The sequence below is a fragment of the Megascapheus bottae genome, chromosome 4 (genome assembly GCF_031878675.1).
Source record: "Megascapheus bottae isolate mThoBot1 chromosome 4, mThoBot2.hap1, whole genome shotgun sequence".
NCBI classification, from domain to species: domain Eukaryota; kingdom Metazoa; phylum Chordata; class Mammalia; order Rodentia; family Geomyidae; genus Megascapheus; species Megascapheus bottae.
Window position 1 is genome coordinate 31,676,433 of NC_143512.1, and position 21,663 is coordinate 31,698,095.

Consider the following 21,663-nt stretch of genomic DNA (forward strand, 5'->3'; position numbering starts at 1 on the left):
CAGTGTAATTGAAATGAATTGTTTGAGGGTCCTGCAAGGCCTACCATGACATCAGCAGGGGTGTGCTCCTTTCTCCAGGCTCTGGGGGAAATGTACTACTTTCCAGATTGTCCAAATTGTTGACTGAACTCATTTCACTCTTTTATTAAATGTTGGTCTCCATTTTCTTGCTGGTTGCTGGCTAGAGTTCTTAACATCTATGTCCTGATCCAAGTAATAGTAAATTGAATTATTTTCATACTTCAAATCTCTTCAAACTCTCCTGCTTTATTGGTACTGCCTCTACATGGATAAAAGCCTGTGTTTTTGAGGGCTCCTGTCTCAGAAGGGGTGCAACAAAATCAAAGGCCAGTATTAAGGTTGGCAACCTTAATTATACAATACTCCTTTTGCTATGCAATGTGACATACAAGTTTTAGGATAAGGGCATGAGCATCTTGGGCCATTCTGTCATACTCTTGTACTTGCATGTATTGGTTGTTTATTGGTTTATTGGTTATTTTCAAACTAACTTTCTGAAATCATTTTTAAACTCTCATATGTAATTTTGTCTTACAAAGAAATAAAATTCGAGGACACTTTTATTTTTGATGCTCTGAAATGTCATGCTGATGTGACTTAGTTGTGTTTCTTTTATCATTCATTTTGCTTAGCACTGTATCCCTTCTATACTCTGAGGTCTTTTTGTTAATCTTCAATTCTTTAAAATTTCTTAGTTATTTCTTTGATAGTTTCTACCTATTAGTTGCTCTTTCTGGAATTTTTATTAGTCATATGACAGATAAATCCATTGTTTCCTAAAAAATGTCCATGTGCTGTTTGAGTACTGTTGTTGAGTGTTCTGGGATGTTTTGCCTACTAATCTACCTTATAATTGCATTCGATTTTTAAACTTCTGCATGCATATGTTTATTTATAACATTTTCTTATTCTCTGATGTTCTTTTTTTTCTGAGTATCCTGTTCCCTTATACAATAGTTTCTCACTATGCCTAAGGAAGTTTATTGTTATTATTATTATTACTATGACTTTCTTTTGTTTGCCAGCTGACTCAAAGTTCTAAGATAATCATTTTTGTTTTCCTTAGTTTTATGTTTCATGCGGTTGATTAAAAAAAATAACTGATGGATTTCAATTCTTAGTTTATTTTTAAGAGTTCAGTTCCAGACACAGGTGAACAAAGTTTTAGGGAGGGAAATCTGGAGAAAGCAAAATGCTTCTCTTTCCACCCTTTATGTGGGAGTCTTCCTGAAGCTCTGCCAGGTAGACCAACTATTTCTGAAGTGTTGGTGGAACTGTCAAAAGCTTTCTCAATTTCTTTTCTATGTTTTCGCAGGCAATTTTCAAAATATTAACTCTGAGGATAGCCTTTTTTGAAGGTTATTTCCATATCAGAAAATAATTTCATAACTGTTTTATTAATGTTTACCAAAATAAAACATTTTGCAAAGCACAATAATTTTATTTTCATTTGACACTATTGTCAAATGGAAGATACAACCCTGCCACTCTAGAAAATCGGCTAAGTAGGAGAGATGAAGAACATAAAAAGTATTAATTCCCCAAGTGAGCTCTGAGGGGCCTTGATGTGTGGTGCAAACAGGGAGCAGAGGCGGAATGCATCCATTCCAAACAGCACCTTAGAGGACAAGCGCAGGGAAGTGTGGTTTAGGTACAAGCCCAGCCGCGCCTGTCCAAGCACGGTCCTCGGAAGGCGCGGTACCACGCCGGGAACGGTTGGCACCAGGGAGTCGGCCAGAAGGCCCGGGACTGCACCCAGGAAAGATCGAGGGGTGGCGGAGAAAACATCTCGCCCATTAGAAGGGAGGGAGAGGCCCAAAAGACTTTGAGTGACGTAAAATGTGGCCAACGAGAAAAGAGAATCGGGAAAACTTCCGTTCTCACGAGAAGCACATTGGCGACTTTCGACCAATCCGGATCAGGCGTTCCTGGTCAGTGGGCGGGGCCTGGCGCGGGGCGGGGGGCGGGGGTTTCTTCGAGTCTGTTGAACGGCCTGCGGAAGGGGCGCGGTGCGGCGCCGGTTAGGGGGTTAAAGTCGTTCTTGAGAGGAAGGTCTCCGTCCGGAGAGAAAATGAGTTTAGCTCTGAGGTCGGTAACGAGGACCAGGGCCCAGGGCGGGCGGGTATGGGAGGCCAAGTAGGGCCCGTGCTGGGGAAGAGGCTGCCGTGAGGGGCCCGGGACGACCACCCCGGCCGGCCCGCCCGCCGACCTCCACCCGGACCCCGCGCCCTGTCCCCGTCGTGGCGCCGCAGCGCGGCTCTCGGAGACCGCAGGTTCCCCAGCGGGCCAGGAGGGCCTGCAGTTTCGCGAGGTGTCGGTGCTTCTCCAGATCCAGGCCGTGGCTCCCCGGGTTCCCGCCCGCGGCGTAGGCCTGGGCCGGAGGAGGCCGCACGCCCCGCCGCCTCCGGACCGCGGAGCTCCCGACCTCAAAGCTTCGTGCTCGGCCCCCTCCTTCCGTGTGGATGCAGGGTCTGACCCGACCGGTGCGGGGCGTCGGCGGAGCCCCCCGGGAGGCCGCGCCGACCCCGAGCTCGCGTCCAGTCAGGGCCGCCGTTCCCGGGCCGCCAGACCGCCCGACGCTCGCTGCACGTCTCTGGGCCGTTTGGGGGTTGCACATCCCAGAGCAAAAATCACTGAAAAAACGTCAGTGATAACGCGTTCACACGTCACCTTAAAGGTTTTTTTTTCAAGGTTTATAAGCATCTTTCCTGTGCCCAAACTTGTGGATTTTCACACACGTGTTGCACCCTCTTTAAAAAAAAAAAAAAAAAAAAAAAAAAACCAAATGAGAACACTTTTATGTTGCCAGCTTTTAAGGAATATGTTTCTGGCTTTAGGGTCAGCCTCCCTCCCCCACCATTTTTGTTTCTATTCAGGTTTTCCATAGTGTTTTTTGTTGTTGTTGTTGTTGTTGTTCGAAAATCCTCACATAAATGCTAAGTGAAGAGTACCAGACTTGTAACGTCTTATAGAACTAAGAGTACGATGTACTACTTTATTTTTTGGCCAGTCCTGGGGCACTGTCCTTGGGCTATCGCAAGGCTAACGCTCTACCACTTGAGCCACAGAACCACTTCTGGCTTTTTTCTGTGTATGTGGTACCAAGGAGTCGAACCCCAGTCCTGGTGCATGGTAGGTAAGCACTGTACCACTAGGCCAAACTCCTGTCCCAATGTACTATTTTTGGAGTCTTATTTAGGAACATTAATATTTTGCTTGGTTTGGCATAGTACAGGAAATTAAAAGTAGGGTACCGTATTATTAGGAGCCTTGTAATGTTAAAACATGAATTTACAGAGCCAGAAACCTTTTTGATACATTTGATGGTTCTTTTGTAGTAATTTTGCTAACCCAGTTTTACAGATAATTAAGAAAAACAAGTATATAATATGATGAGCAATGATGAGGTTTTTTTTTTTTTGCCATTTTTATGCTTTTGTAGAATGGTGTTAATAGGTAGTGGGTACTTGCTTTCGTTGTAATTTCACACACACATATGTACGACTTTTTATTCACAACTCATATTTTCTCCACGGTAATCTTTGTGGGGAAAATGCAAAGGAGCAAAAGAGGGGAGAGGGAAACTTTATGTATATATATATATTATTTATTTTTGCCAGACCTGGGTTTGAGCTCAGGGCCTGAGCACTGTCCTTGGGCTTTCTCAAGGCTAGAGCTCTTCCACTTGAGCCTCAGCACCACTTCTGGCTTTTTTCTATGTATATGGTATGGAAGAATGCTAGGCAAGCACTCTACCACTAGGCCAAACTCCCAGCCCCTGGAAACTTGATATTCTTTCTCTCACTCTCTGAAGGAGACTGGGGCTGGGGCTGGGACTTGGGATCAGAGATTGGAGATACTCTCCCTTAACTTTTCATTCAAGCCTGGCTCACTGCCTCTTGCATCGCAGTTTCGATTTTTGCTTTTAGGTGGTTAATTGGAGATGTGAGTCTCAAAAGACTTTTCTACATAGGATGGCTTCAAACCATGGTCCCCAGATCTCAGCCTCCTGAGTGGATAGAATTACCACCAGTGTCTGGCTTTTCCTTCATTTATAAGATGTAGCACTGTTCAGTCTTGGGAAATGCAAATAAGTAGTGGTTTAGATTAGGAAATAAGCAGATTTTTGACTCACCAAAATCCTTTTTGTGCGTGTGTGTGTAATTTCAGTCTTTGACCAGTTTGCATAAAAGCATTGGATTAAAGGGTACTAAAGACTTTTTTGTTTTATAGAAGTGAGCTGGTAGTCGACAAAGCAAAGAGGAAAAAAAGAAGAGAACTCTCTGAAGAACAGAAACAAGAAATTAAAGATGCTTTTGAGCTATTTGATACAGACAAAGATGAAGCAATAGATTATCATGAATTAAAGGTAATAATGAACTTTGAGCTTTAATTCTCCATTAAATTTTGGCATTTGCTTTAAAATGCATTTGGAAATAATTATCTTAACTAAATGTGCTTTAGAATTATGAAGCAATTTTAAGCAGTTAGGTACTATAAGAAAAGTAAATAGAACTGGCAGATTTTACCATATTTTTTCACTCACATAATTGAAGGACTGAGTTTAGTTCAAACCATATTCTTTCTACTTTTGATTTCTTTGCGTGTGTATGTGTACATGTATGTGTATGTATGCATGTGTACACAAGCATAGTTCATTTTTATGGTTGAGGGAACTTTGAGGGTCTTGTAAGCTGTTAATTTTCAGCCCACTTCCAGTCTTAATCTTTTTTTTTCTGATGAAAATAGTATGCAAGTTGTCTTTTAGCTAATATTACACACTGAATGGAGGAAAATGCCACAGTTAAAGATTGAAGTTATTTATAAAGATATAAGGGGAGTTGATCTTAGTTTTATATATTGCATACTCACAAAGATAACATTTTGAGATTTTAAGTATCCTCAATGGCAAACTGATGTTTATTTAGTAATTACTTTGGTAACTCTGTAAGGGATTTCCAAGAATTCCAAGTAGGGCTAGGAACTAGGCAGTGAAAGCATAGAATGTCAACTGCTCAATCTTTCTGTCCTCTCCAGATTGTTTTTCCTACTGTTCTTTTTTTTTTTCTTTTAGCTGTACATATTTGATTTTGAAAATGTTCCTTCCATTTGTTGCAATGGATTATCTTGGTTTGGAACTTTTTTCATTGCTGAAACTTCCTAAACTGTTATTTTCATTTCTAGTTCTTGAACATTACCACTGTTCTTAAAGTATTACTCTAAATAGTTCATTGCTTTTAGACCTTTACTGACTCACTTTATGCATACCTCACACTATATGAAATTCAGTTTCCTTAGCTTTACTTTCTAGTAAATGCCCCCTGCAGTTTTATTCCCATCTAGTTTTGTCACTTGGTAGTTACTTTCTTTCACCTGAGCTCCTCCTATTCACAGAAGGTAAACAGCACTGTTTATTGTTCCTTAGATCTATTTTTTCAGTATTTGTTTCAATACTGAATAGAGTGGTCATAGTTACATTTATCAGGTAGGGGGTACATTACTTCTTGAACATTGATATTCCTTCCCATATTCCTCTTTTCACCCCCTCCCATTCTTGTTTTTTTCCCTTCCCTTCCCTATTTTAAATAAATAAGTACATGTCTAAACAATATATGAGGTACAAAATCAGATACGGTAACAACATGAGGTAAACCATATGGGAAAAATAAAAGAGAAAAGAAATTGCATCACATAATTCCTTAAGAACAACAATCACAAAAATAAAGATAAGACTCTTGTTTCAATATAATGGAGTTCATTTTGCTTAGCCTCATCCTATGTGGCCATACGTACATAGCTTTTGAGCTATTACCAGTTGTCCTTTCCTAATGCCCTTCTACTTCTCTTCATTTATTCATTAAGGAATAACTCAAATAAGACTTCATTAATTAGTAATATCTCTTTTCTTGTTTTTGTAGCAAGATTTCTTCTTTGTTTAAACTTAGGTTCTGGACTGTAACTGGTAGCTAATTACACAAGATCTTAAAGGTTACTTATTTACTGATAAGAGTCTTGCTTCTTGGCCCAGGATGATCTTAAACTTGGAATTCTCCTGCCTTGACCACCTGAATGCTGGGATTACATGCTGAGCCAATAATTATTGTTTTAATGTATAATTTTTGTTTAGTGTGTAATTCTTACTCTTGTATAACCTTAATATTTATGTAATATATAGTTTCCATTTTTATTTTAGTTCTTTGAGGAAAAAATAGATTTTTAAAATTGTCTGAGCTAGTGCACTGTAGAGGGTATTCTGTAAACAGTTTTCACTAGTCAGAAAAAATAAAATCTCTGTAAAAAAATTGTTTTTCCTTAATGAAGATAAACTGTACTCTTACTTTGTTATTTTGGATACATAAAGCCTACAAAAGAATTGTATTTCCTCAGGCATTTTTATTTTTTACAAGATAAAAAGATAAGCAATCATTTCTTTTGTAAGGAATGCTTCATAATTTGCTTTTCTCTTTTACTCCAAAAGGTGGCAATGAGAGCCTTGGGGTTTGATGTAAAAAAAGCTGATGTGCTGAAAATTCTTAAAGATTATGACAGAGAAGCCACAGGGAAAATCACCTTTGAAGATTTTAATGAAGTTGGTGTGTATTTTAATGGTTGTGTAATCCTCAGTTGTTAGCAAATTGTCTGGTTATTATAAGTTGCTTTTTAAAAATTCTCTGGGTATTAAAAAATATAGTACTTTGTTACTGAATGTTTTGGTGTATAATATGGCTCAAGTTTTGTGTTAAAATTCTAAGAAGAAATTATAATGTAGCTTTTTATATGGAAAGATTGTTTTCCAACTAATGTGTGTTTATATATTATGTTACAAGGTTAATCAACAAGTGATTTTCTTTGAGTGAAACAAAAAATGTAGTGTCCTGCTATTTAGGAATTATTTCCCAAGATCTTTTTACTAAATGATTAAAACAACAACAATAACATAGTGAGAGAACTGGAAATTGATAGCAGTTGGTATCTTTGGTCATAAGTGAGATACATGCCTTCACATATGGATGCAGGGCTGTATGCTCCGAATAACCTTGAACTGTTTAGAAATAAGGGTTGCCAGTAGTGAGGTAGTAAAGGAAGTATTTGGCAGATTAAAGAAACAGAAAATGCTTTAATACTCCCAAGGGAAAATAATGTGTCATGAGTTTATTTTAGTTAAATTGTGTGTAATTGACTTTAGTGAATTATTGATTAGTCATAAATTAGTCTAGACCAATATAGAAGATTCATGAAAATCAGGACTTAGCAACTATAACCTGAATATATTGACTAAAATATACATGGAATGTGTAAACATTCAGATTTATTTCTATTTAATTATTTTTCTAAAAAACTGATAATCACTTTATGTAGGTCATAGTATAAGCATCTCATATAGTTATTTTCAAAAAATTGAAAGCATATGCAATTACACATGCACACATAAACCCCATATTTTAAATATTCATTAAGAAGCAATATGAGAAACAAAAAGATGTGGCAATTACTAGAGAGAGAAAATAGATTCACATTATTAGTCTTTTGTTTTTTTCCATTTTTTTTCATAACAAAGACAAGAGACAGAAGTAAATAATAAATCCAAGTGAAAGAAACCACAGCACAGATTCCACAACTTGTAAACTAATATGTGGCTATTTAGAGAAGCACCTGGTCCCTTTAGAAGTATATTGTCTTATTCTTTATGATTTTCAGTTTTATTTACCTGAAAAGGAAAAAAGCCACCTTTCTTCTCCCAGCATGGATATATGCTTTTTATGATTATAATGTTCCAAGTATGAATTCAGGGCATTTGTAGGAACAAGGTGTTAGGCTAGGAAAGAGCTACACAATTCAGGTACCTTGGTTACAATGTGGTGGTGTATACTGGCCTTCTTTAGACCTCAGATTTGGGTTTTGCCACTTACTAGCTATACATTTAATCATTTTACTTATGTATGCCTATGTTCAGCTATCAAATGGAGATAAATATGTTTCATAGGGTTTTATAGAGATTAATTTAATAATACATGAAGTACTTGAAAAAAGACTACATATAATAAATGCTACTAAGTGTAATCTGTTATGACTTAAAAATAGTATTTGTTTCAGAGGCTACATACTGGCACAAATTTTTTTTTTTTGTAAAACATATTGTTTTGTTTTCTATAAATTCAGTTTTAAAAGAGTAGGTTTTTTTGTTTGGTTTATTTATTTATTTATTTTTTTGCAGTTGAGAACAGAAGCCTATATTCACCTTTTCCTGAGAGCCTACCTTTTTAAAGTAACAGAGCAGAAATACTATATTTCTTCTGGAATATATAGCTATGGCAAACATAAATTTGGGCTCTTTAATGATGAGCCTCTGACATATTTAACACATGCTTTAGCTACATATTGCTACTTATTGAGAATACCAGCTACCAAATAAAACTTCATTACGTTTGAGAATCAATCAAGAACCATGTATCACACCATGTATCACATGTGTTGATTACTTTAATAATGGGATGTAGATGAATGTTTTATAGGTTGTGGTGAGTGCCTCAAAACCAGAACATTTGAATCTTAGCTTTATGTACTATTATTGCTTAAGTGTACTTGTGAATGAAGTTACTTTTAACTTTTTTTCCAGTATTAGGAAGAAGCATTAAATATTTAATGTGAGTTTAGATTCAAGGAGGCCGGAGGTAATGAGTATCATGTTTCAGGAATTGCACTTTTGAGGGAGGAGAGCATGGTGTTGGGGTTTATATTTATGGTCTCACATTTGTTAGGTTGGTGCTTTACTCCTTGATGCTAGTTCTTCCAGAAATGGATTCTAGGGTACTTTTTTGCTTGGATTGGCCTTGAACTGTGATCCTTCAGATCTCAGTCCCCTGAGTAGGATTACAGGCATGGAGCACCCGTGTTTGATAGGATTGATTTTCAGAAGGAAAAACAGTGTAAATCATTTGCTTGGGTTTCTTCTGTTTTGAGTACATATAAATTTTCTTTTAATTGCTTATTTATAGTATTGTGTTTTTATTTTTCTTATTTTATACTGAAATTTTGGCATTTGCTTACTGGTCTGAGGAAGGAGAATTGATTTAAAGTATTGAGTGACAACAAGCCATGGTTCAATGTGATAAAAGTCTGGTTTTTGTCTGGGGCAGGAATTGACAAGCACAGCTCTTAGGCTGCTACTGCACTCTGAATACTACCATACCCATTCTTCATGCAGCTTTTCTGCTACCATAGTGGAGTGAGTGGTTTAAACAAAGACCTCACAACCCTCTGCCATGACTCAAAAATATTTACTCTCTGGTCATTTATTGGGAAGATTTATCAGCTTTTCATCCAGATAAATTTAAACAGAGGGGATTTTAAATTTAGGTCTTTTGGAATGTAAATACAATTTCCAAGAAGGCTGAAGGAGGAGTAGTGAAATACTTTAAGGACTAGACGATAGAAAAACTAGGAAATGGTATTAGAAATGTAGCATGGTTAGAAACTTCAGGTGGTTCATTTTGCTAGACGTTAGGGAATTAACGGAGAAAGAAGAAATGGGTTCCATTGGCCAGGGCTTGAGTAATGTAAAGAATTTAGACTTCCGTCAGCAAAGACTCTAATAATTTTTAAGTTATAGGATATGACGAGTTTAGAAAAATAATTGATGTGAAGATTGAGGATGAACTAGAGGGAAGAAAGAGTACAAGCAACATCCTAGATTTTACCCTAAAATGGTATATTTTTTCCTCTACCTATGAAAGAAAGGTAGAATCTGCAGGAATGATGTGATCTGTTCACTGATGAAATTTATGGGATAAGAAACGATTTTGGCTTTTCAAATTAAGCACACTAGCTATTAATGATGCTCTTGTCCTTGAAGGGTGGGGTGAAGGTCAGGCAGGAGCAAAGAGCTACCAGGGTGATCATGGAAGGAGTTTGGAGTCTGGCATGTGGTTAAAGCAAGTGTTTGCATTTGGATAGAAATTTCCAGAGGTAATGTGAGGAGTAGAGTTGATACTCTAGTACTAAATAATTTTTGATTTACTCTTAATGTGATGTTTTTGAGTGTTGTGTTCTTAAGTGTTTTTTATATGCATAAGATCTAATTATTTTGATGAAGTACACTTCTGATAGTTGTAGTTAAATCATGTTTCTTTATAGTTGGCTTGATGTAGTGTGCTTTACTTTAATAAAAATTCAGTATTATAATTTAAGAAAGCAAAACAGTAACACTGCAAGAAAACAGCAATTACAGAGAAGTCTGAAGTCTTGTGAAATAGAGGATACCTATATGAAAAGTATACCGATTGGTTTCATAGCAAGATATTTCTTGTAATTAATGTTTACTTAAGACAGCATGGAGAAGAGGCACTGAATAATTATATGCTAGATAATGCTTTAGGTGTCTGCAACTACAGGCATTTGTAATTTCAAAGAATAGCTTTATTCTAAGGGAAAGCATTGATAGAGGGTATATAGATTACAAATAAGCCTGAGCTAACACAAAGTACCAGTGGGATAAGAATTTATACATCTTGGAGCCCCATCTGTTCCCCATAGCACCCTGTTGCTTCCTTACGTACATTAATACATTCAGCAAGCTGCTTTTTTGGTTCACCTGTCATGCAAATTATTTAATTGGTAAGGAAAATTTCTTAACACTTTTTTTCCTTGTCCTGCTTTTCTGTTGGGACTAAATTCAAAATAAGTTGAGTATGAGCCATAGAGTTAAGTGTGGTATTTTATTTTGGTGTAATGACTGTATATATGCCAACTTTTTTGACTGAATATTTATGAGATTTGATTTGCATACTGATAGTAATATACTTCAATTAGTTACTTGGAATCCTTTTTTGGGGATAAAATTAGTGATTAAAAGTTACGTATTGAATACATATGTAGGTGATATGACGCTAACTTCAACAGGTGCTTGCTCAACCAAATGCAGCAGCAAAAAACAATAACTTGTTGGGATTTAGATTTATTAATTTATTTTTTAAACTTACTAAACATCCTAGTAGTTTGCATTTGCAAGCCATTGCAGTTTTGTGAGGATTCTGTGACCTCAGTAGAATTACTTTTAATGTTACACTGGTAATCTTAATAGTAGTAGAATCTTGTAACAGCAGAGTAATATGTATAATTATTCACATTTTCAGTATTTTACCTTGTATTAAAAAACTTACTATATAGTTGTACCTCAGTTTTTGTTATTGTAGTTATTGATTAAAGGGTAACATGATTTTGTTTAGTATATTAAATGCATATTTCTTCTGTTGAGGCCTGAAATTATTCATATTCTCTTGCTGAGCAAAGTGACTATGTTTTTAGAGAGACTACTTTTCCAAGATTTTATTTTCCTTTTTTTTTTTTTTTTGCCAGTCTTGGGCTTTATCTCAGGGCCTGAGCATTGTTCTTGGGGTTTCTTCAAGGCTAGTGCTCTACCACTTGAGCCACAGTACCATTTCCGGCTTTTTTATGTATGTGGTGCTGAGGAATCGAACCCAGGTCTACGTGTAGGCTAGGCAAGCACTCTACCACTAGGCCAAAGTCCTGACCCCTTTATTTTCCTTTTATGCTGTGATCAGTTTCAGTCCTTTAAATCTACTTTCCACAGTTTAGAAGCCAAGCGATTCTTCTAATCATGTTAATAGAAGTCATTAATTCATCTTTTGATTCAAAGTATGAATATACCAATGACAGAAGTGCTTTTTGTTAATTAATCGAGTTTTTAAGTTGTATTACTGTGTTAGGTTAATTGTCTTGCCAGTTGACTTTTTAGGCTTATAGGTGTGGTGTCATGGGGCCTAGTACAATTTTCTTTTTTCCTCATCCTTGATGTTGAACTCAGGGCCTGGGCACTGTCCTTGCTAATACTCTACTACTTGAACCACAGTACCACTTCCAGGTTTTTTCTGTCTGTGTATGTGATATCAAGGAATCCAACACAGGGCTTTGTGCATGCTAGGCAAGCATTCTACCACTAGACTATACTCCTGGTCCCCCTAGTGCAATTCTTTTTTTTTTTTTTTTTTTTTTTGCCAGTTCTGGGCTTGAGCTCAGGGCCTGAGCACTGTCCTTGGACTTTCTCAAGGCTAGAGCTCTACCACTTGAGCCTCAGCACCACTTCCGGCTTTTTCCTATATGTGGTACCGAGGATTCAAACCCGGGTCTTCATGCATGCTAGGCAAGCACTTTAACCACTAGGCCAAACTCCCGGCCCCCTAGTGCAATTCTTAATAATAGTTGACTTGAAGTAAATATGCCTTACATAAGTCTCTTTTATTTTTCTCTAGGTGATACAGTTTTGCTTACTGTTATTAGACAAGTTATTTTCACTAAATAAGTAAAATTTAAAATAGGGATTTTCTTTTTATAATTTTAAGTTTTATCTCTGTGTTTTAGTGATATATATATATAATATAGTGATATTTTTGTTGTTAGAATAAGGTTTGACAGCTTCACAGCTTTAATTTTCATTTACTATTTAGTTAACTTTACAAATGAATGCCTTCATGATTATGTAAGTCTGGTTAAATTTTTTTTTTTTAAACTCTAGTGACAGACTGGATATTGGAAAGAGATCCACATGAAGAAATTCTTAAAGCATTTAAACTATTTGATGACGATGATTCAGGTAAAATAAGCTTGAGGAATTTGCGACGTGTTGCTAGAGAACTGGGTGAAAATATGAGTGACGAAGAACTTCGAGCTATGATAGAAGAATTTGATAAAGATGGTGATGGAGAAAGTAAGTTTTGCATAACATTTTTCCAATATCCCTGGTACGACACATATGCTGGATTTCTATCTTGTGATATTCAAGACACTTTATGATCCATCCCTCCCCTCCTTTTCTTTCTAGACAGATCTTATGTTGCTCAAGATGGTCTTGAACTCTTTGGCTCAAGAGAGCATCCTGGTTCGGTCTCCCAAGTATTTGGCACTATCCGTGTGCCATAGCTACAAATTAATACTTCTTACTCATTACATTGTAAAGTCTGTAGTGGGATTTTTTTTTTTTACTTGAAATACTTTATAAATTCAATGTAGAATAAATCAGAATTCAGAAATAACTATGGGTCATATACTTTAGAAAGGTACTTCCAAAATGAAGTAGCAAAATTACAGGTAATATAATTTAACCTTTTACTCTTCAAATCTTTTTACAGAATTTTTTTCTTTATAGATGGCTGCCATCTGGTTCAGATCTTGGCTTCTTACAAATGTTTTTGTTGTTGTTAGTGGTGGTCATGGGGCTTGCACTCAGGGCTTGGGTATGTCTCTAAGCTCTTTTACTCAAGGCTAGTACTCTACCACTTTGAGCCACAACTCTACTTCCTCTTTCCTGGTTGTTAATAGGACTTTCCTGCCTGGGCCTGAGAACTGTGTTCTCAGCTTGCAACCACCTGAGTAGCTAGAATTATGGGCATGAAACACCAGCGCCTTGTTTAGATCTGTCCTTATAGCTTCATTTATGCTTTCCTTTATTGTCCAGCAGGTGGCAGTATTCTGTGTGCTGAAATGTGTTACACAGTGGTGCTGTTTTTTTTTTTAATAGTTTCCTGTTATCCTGAGTCTATAAATCTCTAATTCCGTAATACCTTATTGTTCTTATGTTGAAAAGTATAGGTTTGAGTATGCAGTTTCTGTGCTCACTTTAAATGAATCATTACTGTGTAAAGTCTTCTAATATGTCCCACCTCAAGTAGCTAGTTTTATTTCCCCAGTCTTTTGCTTTTCTACTTCAGCCCTCATCTTCCATATGTGCATACTTTGACAGAGTACTCTGATCCTGAAAACACTTTTTTATTCTGTGTTTGCTCATACTGTTCCTCAATTTTGAGAGTGCTCTAATTGCCAGTTTCTGTCTACTAAAATGTTACTCATTTTTCCAAGCACATTTTCAACACCATCTTTTTCTCAAAACCTTCCCCTTAATGGTATCTGTGTTGTTTGTGAGGCTTTTGTTGAATGATCATAGCATTTAGAAAACAGACTGTTTTGTATTTTCATATATTTAATGTGAGTTTTTTGGGTTGCAAATCAAGTTTTGTTTAGCGATATAAACTGCATTCTTTGTATTTTAATGGCTAATGATCATAATATTTTCCTGCTTTTGTGGACTTTTGTAGTTCATCTGTTTCTGAATGTTTCATGCTGCTTAGGTTTTAAGAGCAATGAAACTGTTTGTTCTTAAATTATACATATAAATAATAAACAGATGTGGAGTTAAAGGTAAATAAGATATACTGTAAGATAAACATAAAACTGTAGTAGTGATATAGAAAGAATTCTTGCTTCAGAATGCATAAAATGAAAGCAAATATTTGGAACTCATATTTGTGTGTTGCTTTGTAAAAATTATATTAGAGAAAATTACCCATTTTTTTATTCTAGCATACTGTCTGAAACACACTTTACAAATTGCAATTTTTTACTTAAATTTATTTTAGTAAAGTAATAATCAGTGACTATATGCTGAATTTACATCTGTATTTTATGGTTTCAATAATACTTAAGATAAAGTTCATATTTTCAGGTTGCCATTCTTAGTTGTCATCTAGTTTTATTTTTTCTTTGAAATTATTTTAAATATATGAAAATTTGAAAACAGCTATTTGAACTTAAAAATTAATATTTTTTATTCTTCAGAATACCAGTAACTTACATGCCTTAAATTTTTAGGCTTACTCCGGAAGTATTTGCTAAACTGGTTAGGAGTGATAAGGAGGAGGTTTTGAACCATTTACAAAAGTTAAAATGTCATGTTTATTAAAACTGTCTTAATAAGTTTGTACAAATATTGTGACTGATTGCTTTATAGTAATGTATCATCTCTGCCCAGTTAATATTATAAAGTACTAATTTTATGCTTCTTACATTTTATGTTTTTTTTTAAATTTTTTATTGTAATTAATAAAAGGGTTACATGAGATTTGCCAGATAGAAGGTGCATTAATTCACATACATTGATACCCTTTCACATGTCTTGGTACCCATTACCCTCACCCGTCTTGGTTTTCCCCCCTTCCCTATACATTTTATGTTTTTTTATTCATGAAATTCTGTTTAATAAGTGTTTTTAACTTCTGAGCAAACTAGGACTTATTGCAAAGTTTACATAATATAAATTTTAAAAATAGTGTAAAATGGTTGTTGTAGTCTGAAAAATGTGGTATTTTTATTTCTAACTAAGGGGTCTATCTTTCTGACTTACATTTTCTTTCTTACTACAGTTAATCAAGAGGAGTTCATTGCTATTATGACCGGTGACATTTGAAGAATGCAAGGATAAACACTAAGAATGTCACAATAACAACCTTATATTCTGATCTTGGGCCTGGAGCCATGATAAAACAAACAAAATCTTCATTCTTTTTCCTAGAAGGACCAAAACTAAACATCTTCTGTATTTGTATTTTACCTACTGTTAAGTTTCTTTATATGAACAGTGTTAGTGTTAGTATTCAAATACATTTAACTTTGAATTTGTAATACAGTTTTTATATAAAGTGTTAAAAACAAAATCATGTGGTGTACATTCTTTGCAGGTCTTTCAACATTAGTCATCACTTATTTTGGTGTACACATTTTTCAGATTTTGTTAATAAAATATTTATTTTATTAGTACTCGAAAGCTGGTAAGTTTTCTATTTTATTTTTATTTCTAGTATGTTAATCTTTGAAAAATTATTTAAAAACTTTTTTCAGAAGTGGTGCTGTGGCTCAAATGGTAAAGTGTTAGCCTTGAGCTGAAGAACTCAGGATCAGATCCCAGGCCCAGAGCTCAAGGCTCACGATTAACTAAAAAAAAAAAAGTTTTCTCCCTACACATTTACCAGCTTCTGGAACAAAACAAAAGCAGCAATACTATAGAATATTTTTGCATTACCTAAGATTTCATCAGGTTTGATGTGCTGTGTAAAATAATGATCCATATAGGTCCAATTCTTTTTTTACTCATTTTTTTATTTTGGAAGAAACATATTTTGGGCATATAAATCTATTCATTCAACTGTATTACATTCTAGAACTCTTGCTATTCTAACTATTGAATCTGAGTGTTTTCTCTGAATGAATACAGGCTTAATTGCCTAACTTGGCAAAGAAAAGCATTTAAAATTATAAAATTTTGATCTGTTAAAGTGGTGATGAAGACAAAATGGTAAGCCACAGGAAACATTTTGTGCTGTGTTTTACTTACCTACGGGCACTTGCCATGATTCTTCCAGAAAAAGTAGACAGACTTCCCAGGTTGTAGTTAGGGTTTCCTACGGTGATTATGGGTAATACACGAAGAAAATGGATCTGTGCTAAGCCTTCACTAACAGTTCACTTTTTGGTGGTCTGGGTTCTCTTAGGGAAAATGTTGAAGTTTCAATTTCAATCATTATTTTAAGCTTAATATAATTTGAGGCACTTTAAATATTATGAAACTACCAGAGTCGGGTGGGCGCAGTAGCTCATGCCTGTAATCCTAGCTACTCAGGTGGCTCAGATCTGAGTATTTCAGATCTGAGGATCTTGGTTCAAAGCCAACTCAGGAACTACAAAGCCATGAGACTCTTATTTGCAGTTAATCATTAGAAAATGGGAATTAGGGCTGTGGCTCAAGAGTAGGGTGGTGACCTTGAGTTGAAGAGCTTAGAGATAGCGCCCAGGCCAAGTTCAAGCCCCATGACCCACAAAAAAAAAAAAAAAAAAAAAAAAAAAATTAACAGAAAATCAGAAATGAAAGAGCAGTGGTGATATTTCAAGCAATTCTCTAGAAAGTAAGTTAATTTTACCTAGAATAATTTAATTTTGGATGTGGAATCACTCTTCACAGAGTAACATTGAAACAAATCACCCTGTTTGATGAATTGTATTCTGTGTTATGATCATGACTTACATTGATTCCAGGCAAGTAAACAATAATGCACAAAAATTGATGCCTAGTATTCTAATACTTTAGTTCAGTGATATCTTAAGATACTTTTTGTATTTACAGATACCTTTTTTTCTTTACAAACTCAAGACCCGTGCTTGCTAAAAAGATGTTCTACCACTGGAGCTCGGCCCCAGTTCTTTTTGCTTGTTTGGTTTCTTTTGAATAGGGTCTCAAGTTTTGGCTCAGGCCAGTCTGGACTACTATTATCCTATGTGTGTTTCCAGTGAAACTGATATGACAAGTATGCACCACCACACCACATGAATTTGTTTGGAGCTGACCCCAGGCTACTGACCGCAGCCTCTAGAGTAGTTAGTAGTAGAAGTGTGAGCCCTCATGACTGGCATCTTTATTATTTTAAATTAGTCCTGCTAGGGAAGTAAGCTCTCCTTGGAGTGCCAGAGGGGTCTGTTTGTTTATGGTGCCAGTTCTGGAGCTTAAACTCAGGGCTTTACATTCTCACTTGGCTTTTTTTGCTCAAGGATGGTACTCTGCCATTTGAGCTACACCTCCATTTCCAGCTTTTTTTCTTGGATCTCAGTCTCCTGAGTTGTGGGGTTTTTTTTTGTTTTGGGAAAAAAAAATGTTCTTGGCTCTTTGTGTTAGTGTTATTTTATTGTAGGAAATGAATTAATCTTAGTTTATTTTAACTTCACAAAACCAGTTTGGAGTTCAATGTGTTGAAGTTAGCTGACAGTAACTGAGTTGGAATTTAATCCCATGATTTTATAATTTGAGCCCTCTCATAACCACTACTAGATGATAACCTTAATATTACTTTCAGAGACGTTCAAGTGAGTCAGATCTTTAAAAACACAAAAGATGGATATTGGTGTTCAGAAGGTCAGCACTAGAAACATTTGTTATATAATGCTTACTTTAGCATGGAACTGTTAAATTATTCTATAGGAAGTGGTATTTAGCGTCAGACCTTTGGAAGTTTATACAGTAGGCCCAAATAATGAATGGAAAAATAGTTTTAATGTGAAGATAACAGAAACAAAAATGTTAAGTTGCTGTGCATGTGTTACACAGTTCAGTTGATGGGAGAAGCTCTTAGTCCTGCATTTGTTATTTGTTTAAATTTTGTGATCTGTTTTCCTGCCTTTGGTTTTGAAAATATGCCTCACATAAAAGCTAATGGTGCCTGCAAAGCAAGATAAAGGTTAATTTGCTTTAAGTGGTAAGAAACGTTGGAGATTCATTGGAAAACCACATGCCTTTAATGGACGTTGGCCATAGTGTGCTAAAATGGAGTCACAGATCCATTGGACCCTATGCATCCTGAACATCTCCAGTTTTTTCCTCCCTCAATCTAAATCTCCTTGGGCTATATATTCATATGCCCATTGATTAAAGGTCTACTGTCTACTGACTTTTTATAGTAATGTAGGAAACATTAAAGTTGCTGGACTTAAAAGGAAACTACATTATTTAAAAATATACTGTTAAGGGGCTAGGAGTTTGGCCTAGTGGTAGAGTGCTTGCCTAGCATTCATGAAGACCCAGTTCCTCGGTTCCACAAACAGAAAAGCTGGAAGTGGTGCTGTGGCTCAAGTACTAGAGCACTAGCCTTGAGGAAAGCCCCAGGACAGTGCTGAGGCTCTGAGTTCAGTTCTCAGGACTGTCCCACCCAAAAAATGCACTTAAATATCTTTTGAGAAAATGTACATTACTGAGCAGTAGTAAAGACTCAAGATATTTATTTTGAAGGTAAAGTTTAGAAAATGTTTTTCAATTCTGTATTCTTAGAAAGTAGAAGATTGCTTGGTGAAAGGTGTTTGAGATGGTCTTTGAGTTATTAAAACCAGCCATCAGGAGGAAGGTGTAAAGTTTATTGACCTGAACCTGGAAGCTTAAAACCAAGTTCTTGTAAGCTTCAGAAAAAATCAGCAACTTCTTTATTTACTTTTTTTTTTTTTTGCCAGTTCTGGGGCTTGAACTTAGGGCATAGGTACTATCATTGGGCTTTCTCAAGGCTAGTAGTGCTCTACCACTTCTGCCACAACACCACTTCCAGCCTTTTCTGTGTATGTAGTACCAAGGAATTGAACCCTTGGCTTTGTGCATGCTAAGCAAGCACTCTACCAGTAGGCCACACTCCAGGCCCCAAGCAACTTATTTTAATACTGAAATGAAATATGGCAGCCATATTGAAGATTCTAAGACACTTAGAATCAACACTTAGTTGAATCTTAGAAATTTTAATTGGCCTTGGCATCCTTGTTTGAATGACAACGTGTTTTCAGTTTATTTACAATTTCCATTCTGTCTTTAGTTGATGCTATCGTTAAGACATTCAGTGAAGACTTCCACTTAGATTGTATTAAAATTGCTAATGGAAATCTAAAACTAGGAAAAACAAGTTTCTGATATACCTGTAATATGCAGGTGAACATTACTCTAATACATGTAGTCTATTAGGTGCACTTTAGTAGGTATAATTATTAGTAATATTATCTAATTGTCTGCAACATCTAAATTATCTCTTTTTAAATTAGAACTTTGGGAACCTGTAAGTTTTATGCTGTTCTGAGAATATGTAACATGTTTTCATTATATGATGATTTTAGGAAGATTAGTGACATTTTCTAGAATCAAAGATCAGCAGGGTTGCCTTCATTTTATACTTAATTAAAATATTTTAAAATAGATTTTCTTCTATTCCATAATAAAAGAAATCAGGGACACTTAATAGAATCCCTGGAGTCCGACATTTCTGATTTGAATATGCTTGTAACATTTGTCCAACAGCCACTGTGTTCTCTGAAAAGAGCCATCATTTTCTCTGTATGGCATTGCCATGGACGGCCTGTCCCCAGGGTCTTCGAAAGGTCTGTGTATGTCTAACTGTGAGGAAACATGTACTGCTGTAAAACAAATGGGGTGGGGGGGACTTACTGGTGAAAGCCTATTCTGATGAATGACTATTTATAGTAAAAAATAATATATATATATATGTATGTATCAACTAAATGCTAAGTGATAAAAATATTTCTAAATCTTATTTCCTACCATTGAGCACCTCCTTCAATTTTAGCAGCAGGGTAAAGGTTTGAGGTTGACCTGCTGAGAAGCAATCTTTCATTATAATTGTGCATTGGGATTGTTTTGAAAGTGCAAGCATTTGAGGTGCTTGCCAAATATATAGCTGTAACCATATCTTAAGTGCGACCTACATTGTTTTCTGTCGAAGTTATAAGTGTCCACTTAAATCTGAATCATTGGCCCAACTAAATTTTTGGTCTTGCTGGGTGATCATAGCTGATAATCTTAAGTCCTGTGGGAGTGTGGGGGCGTTTTTCAACGTTGACAACAAACATTTACTTCCTGGAAAGATGGGGGGTGGAGTATGAATTGGAGTTTAGAAGATATCTGTAGGAAGCCAAGTAGTTGGCTTCTTGGTTTTACTACTGCTTCAGAGATTCCAAGTAAAGGACAGATTAAACAAAACTAATTTTGGAAAAATAAAGATTGTATTTATGAAATTTTTGTGATTTATGTTATATGAAAATATAAAGCATAATTATGCTTGTTGTGCAGTTTAAGTTATTAGCCTATGAACCCAACTGCCAACTATTTTATAATCTCATACTTGGATGTGGAGCTGGAGCCCAGGACCTCATGAAGACTAGGCCAACACGATCCCACTTGTGTGTAAATTTCTATGTTTACATTAGTTTATACTTAAGGAAGTATAACCTTAGGTAGGTTGGATGAACCATATACTCTTTAATATTCAGTTGAAACAAATTTAAATGTATGTTTCTACCCCAGTTAACAAGGCCAAAGATTTACAACAAAATATTTTCAAAGAACGAACCTTGCTTCCTAGCATCTATATAACTCTCCACTTCTAAAAGATTAATCCTAAATAAAAAAGCAAATGAAAGTTCTATTTTCATTAAAAAAATTACTTTATTGTTGTTATAGAAGTGATATACATGCATCAGGTAATAACTACATTTCCTTTAGCACAGTGTTACCTGTTTCCTCATTCTCTCCCATTCCTTCTCTCCCATCTCCACCCATATATTGTGTAGTTCACTTTCATCAATGTCCAGTGCACTCCACTGCTGTACTTTTTCACTTTTTGCCTTTGATTCTGTTTTCCCCCCACCCTCTCATAGATATACCTGTGAATACACTGTATATAAAGTAAAGAATATAGAATCATCAGAAAAAAAGTCTTGTTTCCATGATTTGGAATTTGTTTTAGATAATAAAGAGGTGCTTAGATGTTGCATCTTTGTAAATTCTCTCCTAAGATTATTCTCTTTGTTTCACTGTTTGTGATTATCTAGAATCCCATGTAATTTATCATGACCCAGTCATTTTAGATCTAACTTCTGCATAGCAGAGAATGTGCACCATTTGTCTCTCTGAGCTTGACTTACCTCACTTAACATGATTTGCTCTAGATCCACCCATCCATTTTCCTGCAAATGACTTTTATTTTATTGTTTCTAATGGCTGTGTAAAATTCCCTTGTATATAGGTACCACATTTTCTGCTTTGCATTTTTATAATTTATGTAATATTCTTTAAAAATGTAGCCAACTTCATAAATAGAGTAAAATGAATAAATTAGCATCAAAACATTACAAACCAGAAAGAAGGAAGAAAAATACATAATGAATTATTTGGGGTTGGGTCCAAGAGTCTTTAGCCATGATTAGACTCAGTAGAGGCTCATCTCTCATTAGTGACTGGTACCCTTTACCACTTTTTGTCCC

The 21,663-nt window shown here is 35.7% G+C and overlaps 1 protein-coding gene across 1 annotated transcript; it reads left to right on the forward strand.

Moving 5' to 3' along the window:
- Nucleotides 1-1,985: 1,985 nt before the first annotated feature.
- On the forward strand, nt 1,986-15,627 carry Cetn3 (centrin 3). Its single transcript, XM_090331115.1, has 6 exons — nt 1,986-2,109; nt 4,255-4,390; nt 6,500-6,614; nt 12,554-12,745; nt 15,234-15,328; nt 15,363-15,627. Exons 1-5 carry the CDS (start codon nt 2,093-2,095, stop codon nt 15,275-15,277), a joined length of 504 nt encoding a protein of 167 aa, XP_090187241.1. The 5' UTR covers nt 1,986-2,092; the 3' UTR covers nt 15,278-15,328; nt 15,363-15,627.
- The last annotated feature ends 6,036 nt before the right edge of the window (nt 15,628-21,663 follow it).

What these genes read in the sequence shown, in the direction of transcription:
- Cetn3 (XM_090331115.1), top strand. An exon ending in TAGATTATCATGAATTAAAG is followed by an intron (nt 4,391 to 6,499) that starts GTAATAATGAAC and finishes TTACTCCAAAAG; the next exon opens with GTGGCAATGAGAGCCTTGGG. An exon ending in TGAAGATTTTAATGAAGTTG is followed by an intron (nt 6,615 to 12,553) that starts GTGTGTATTTTA and finishes TTTAAACTCTAG; the next exon opens with TGACAGACTGGATATTGGAA.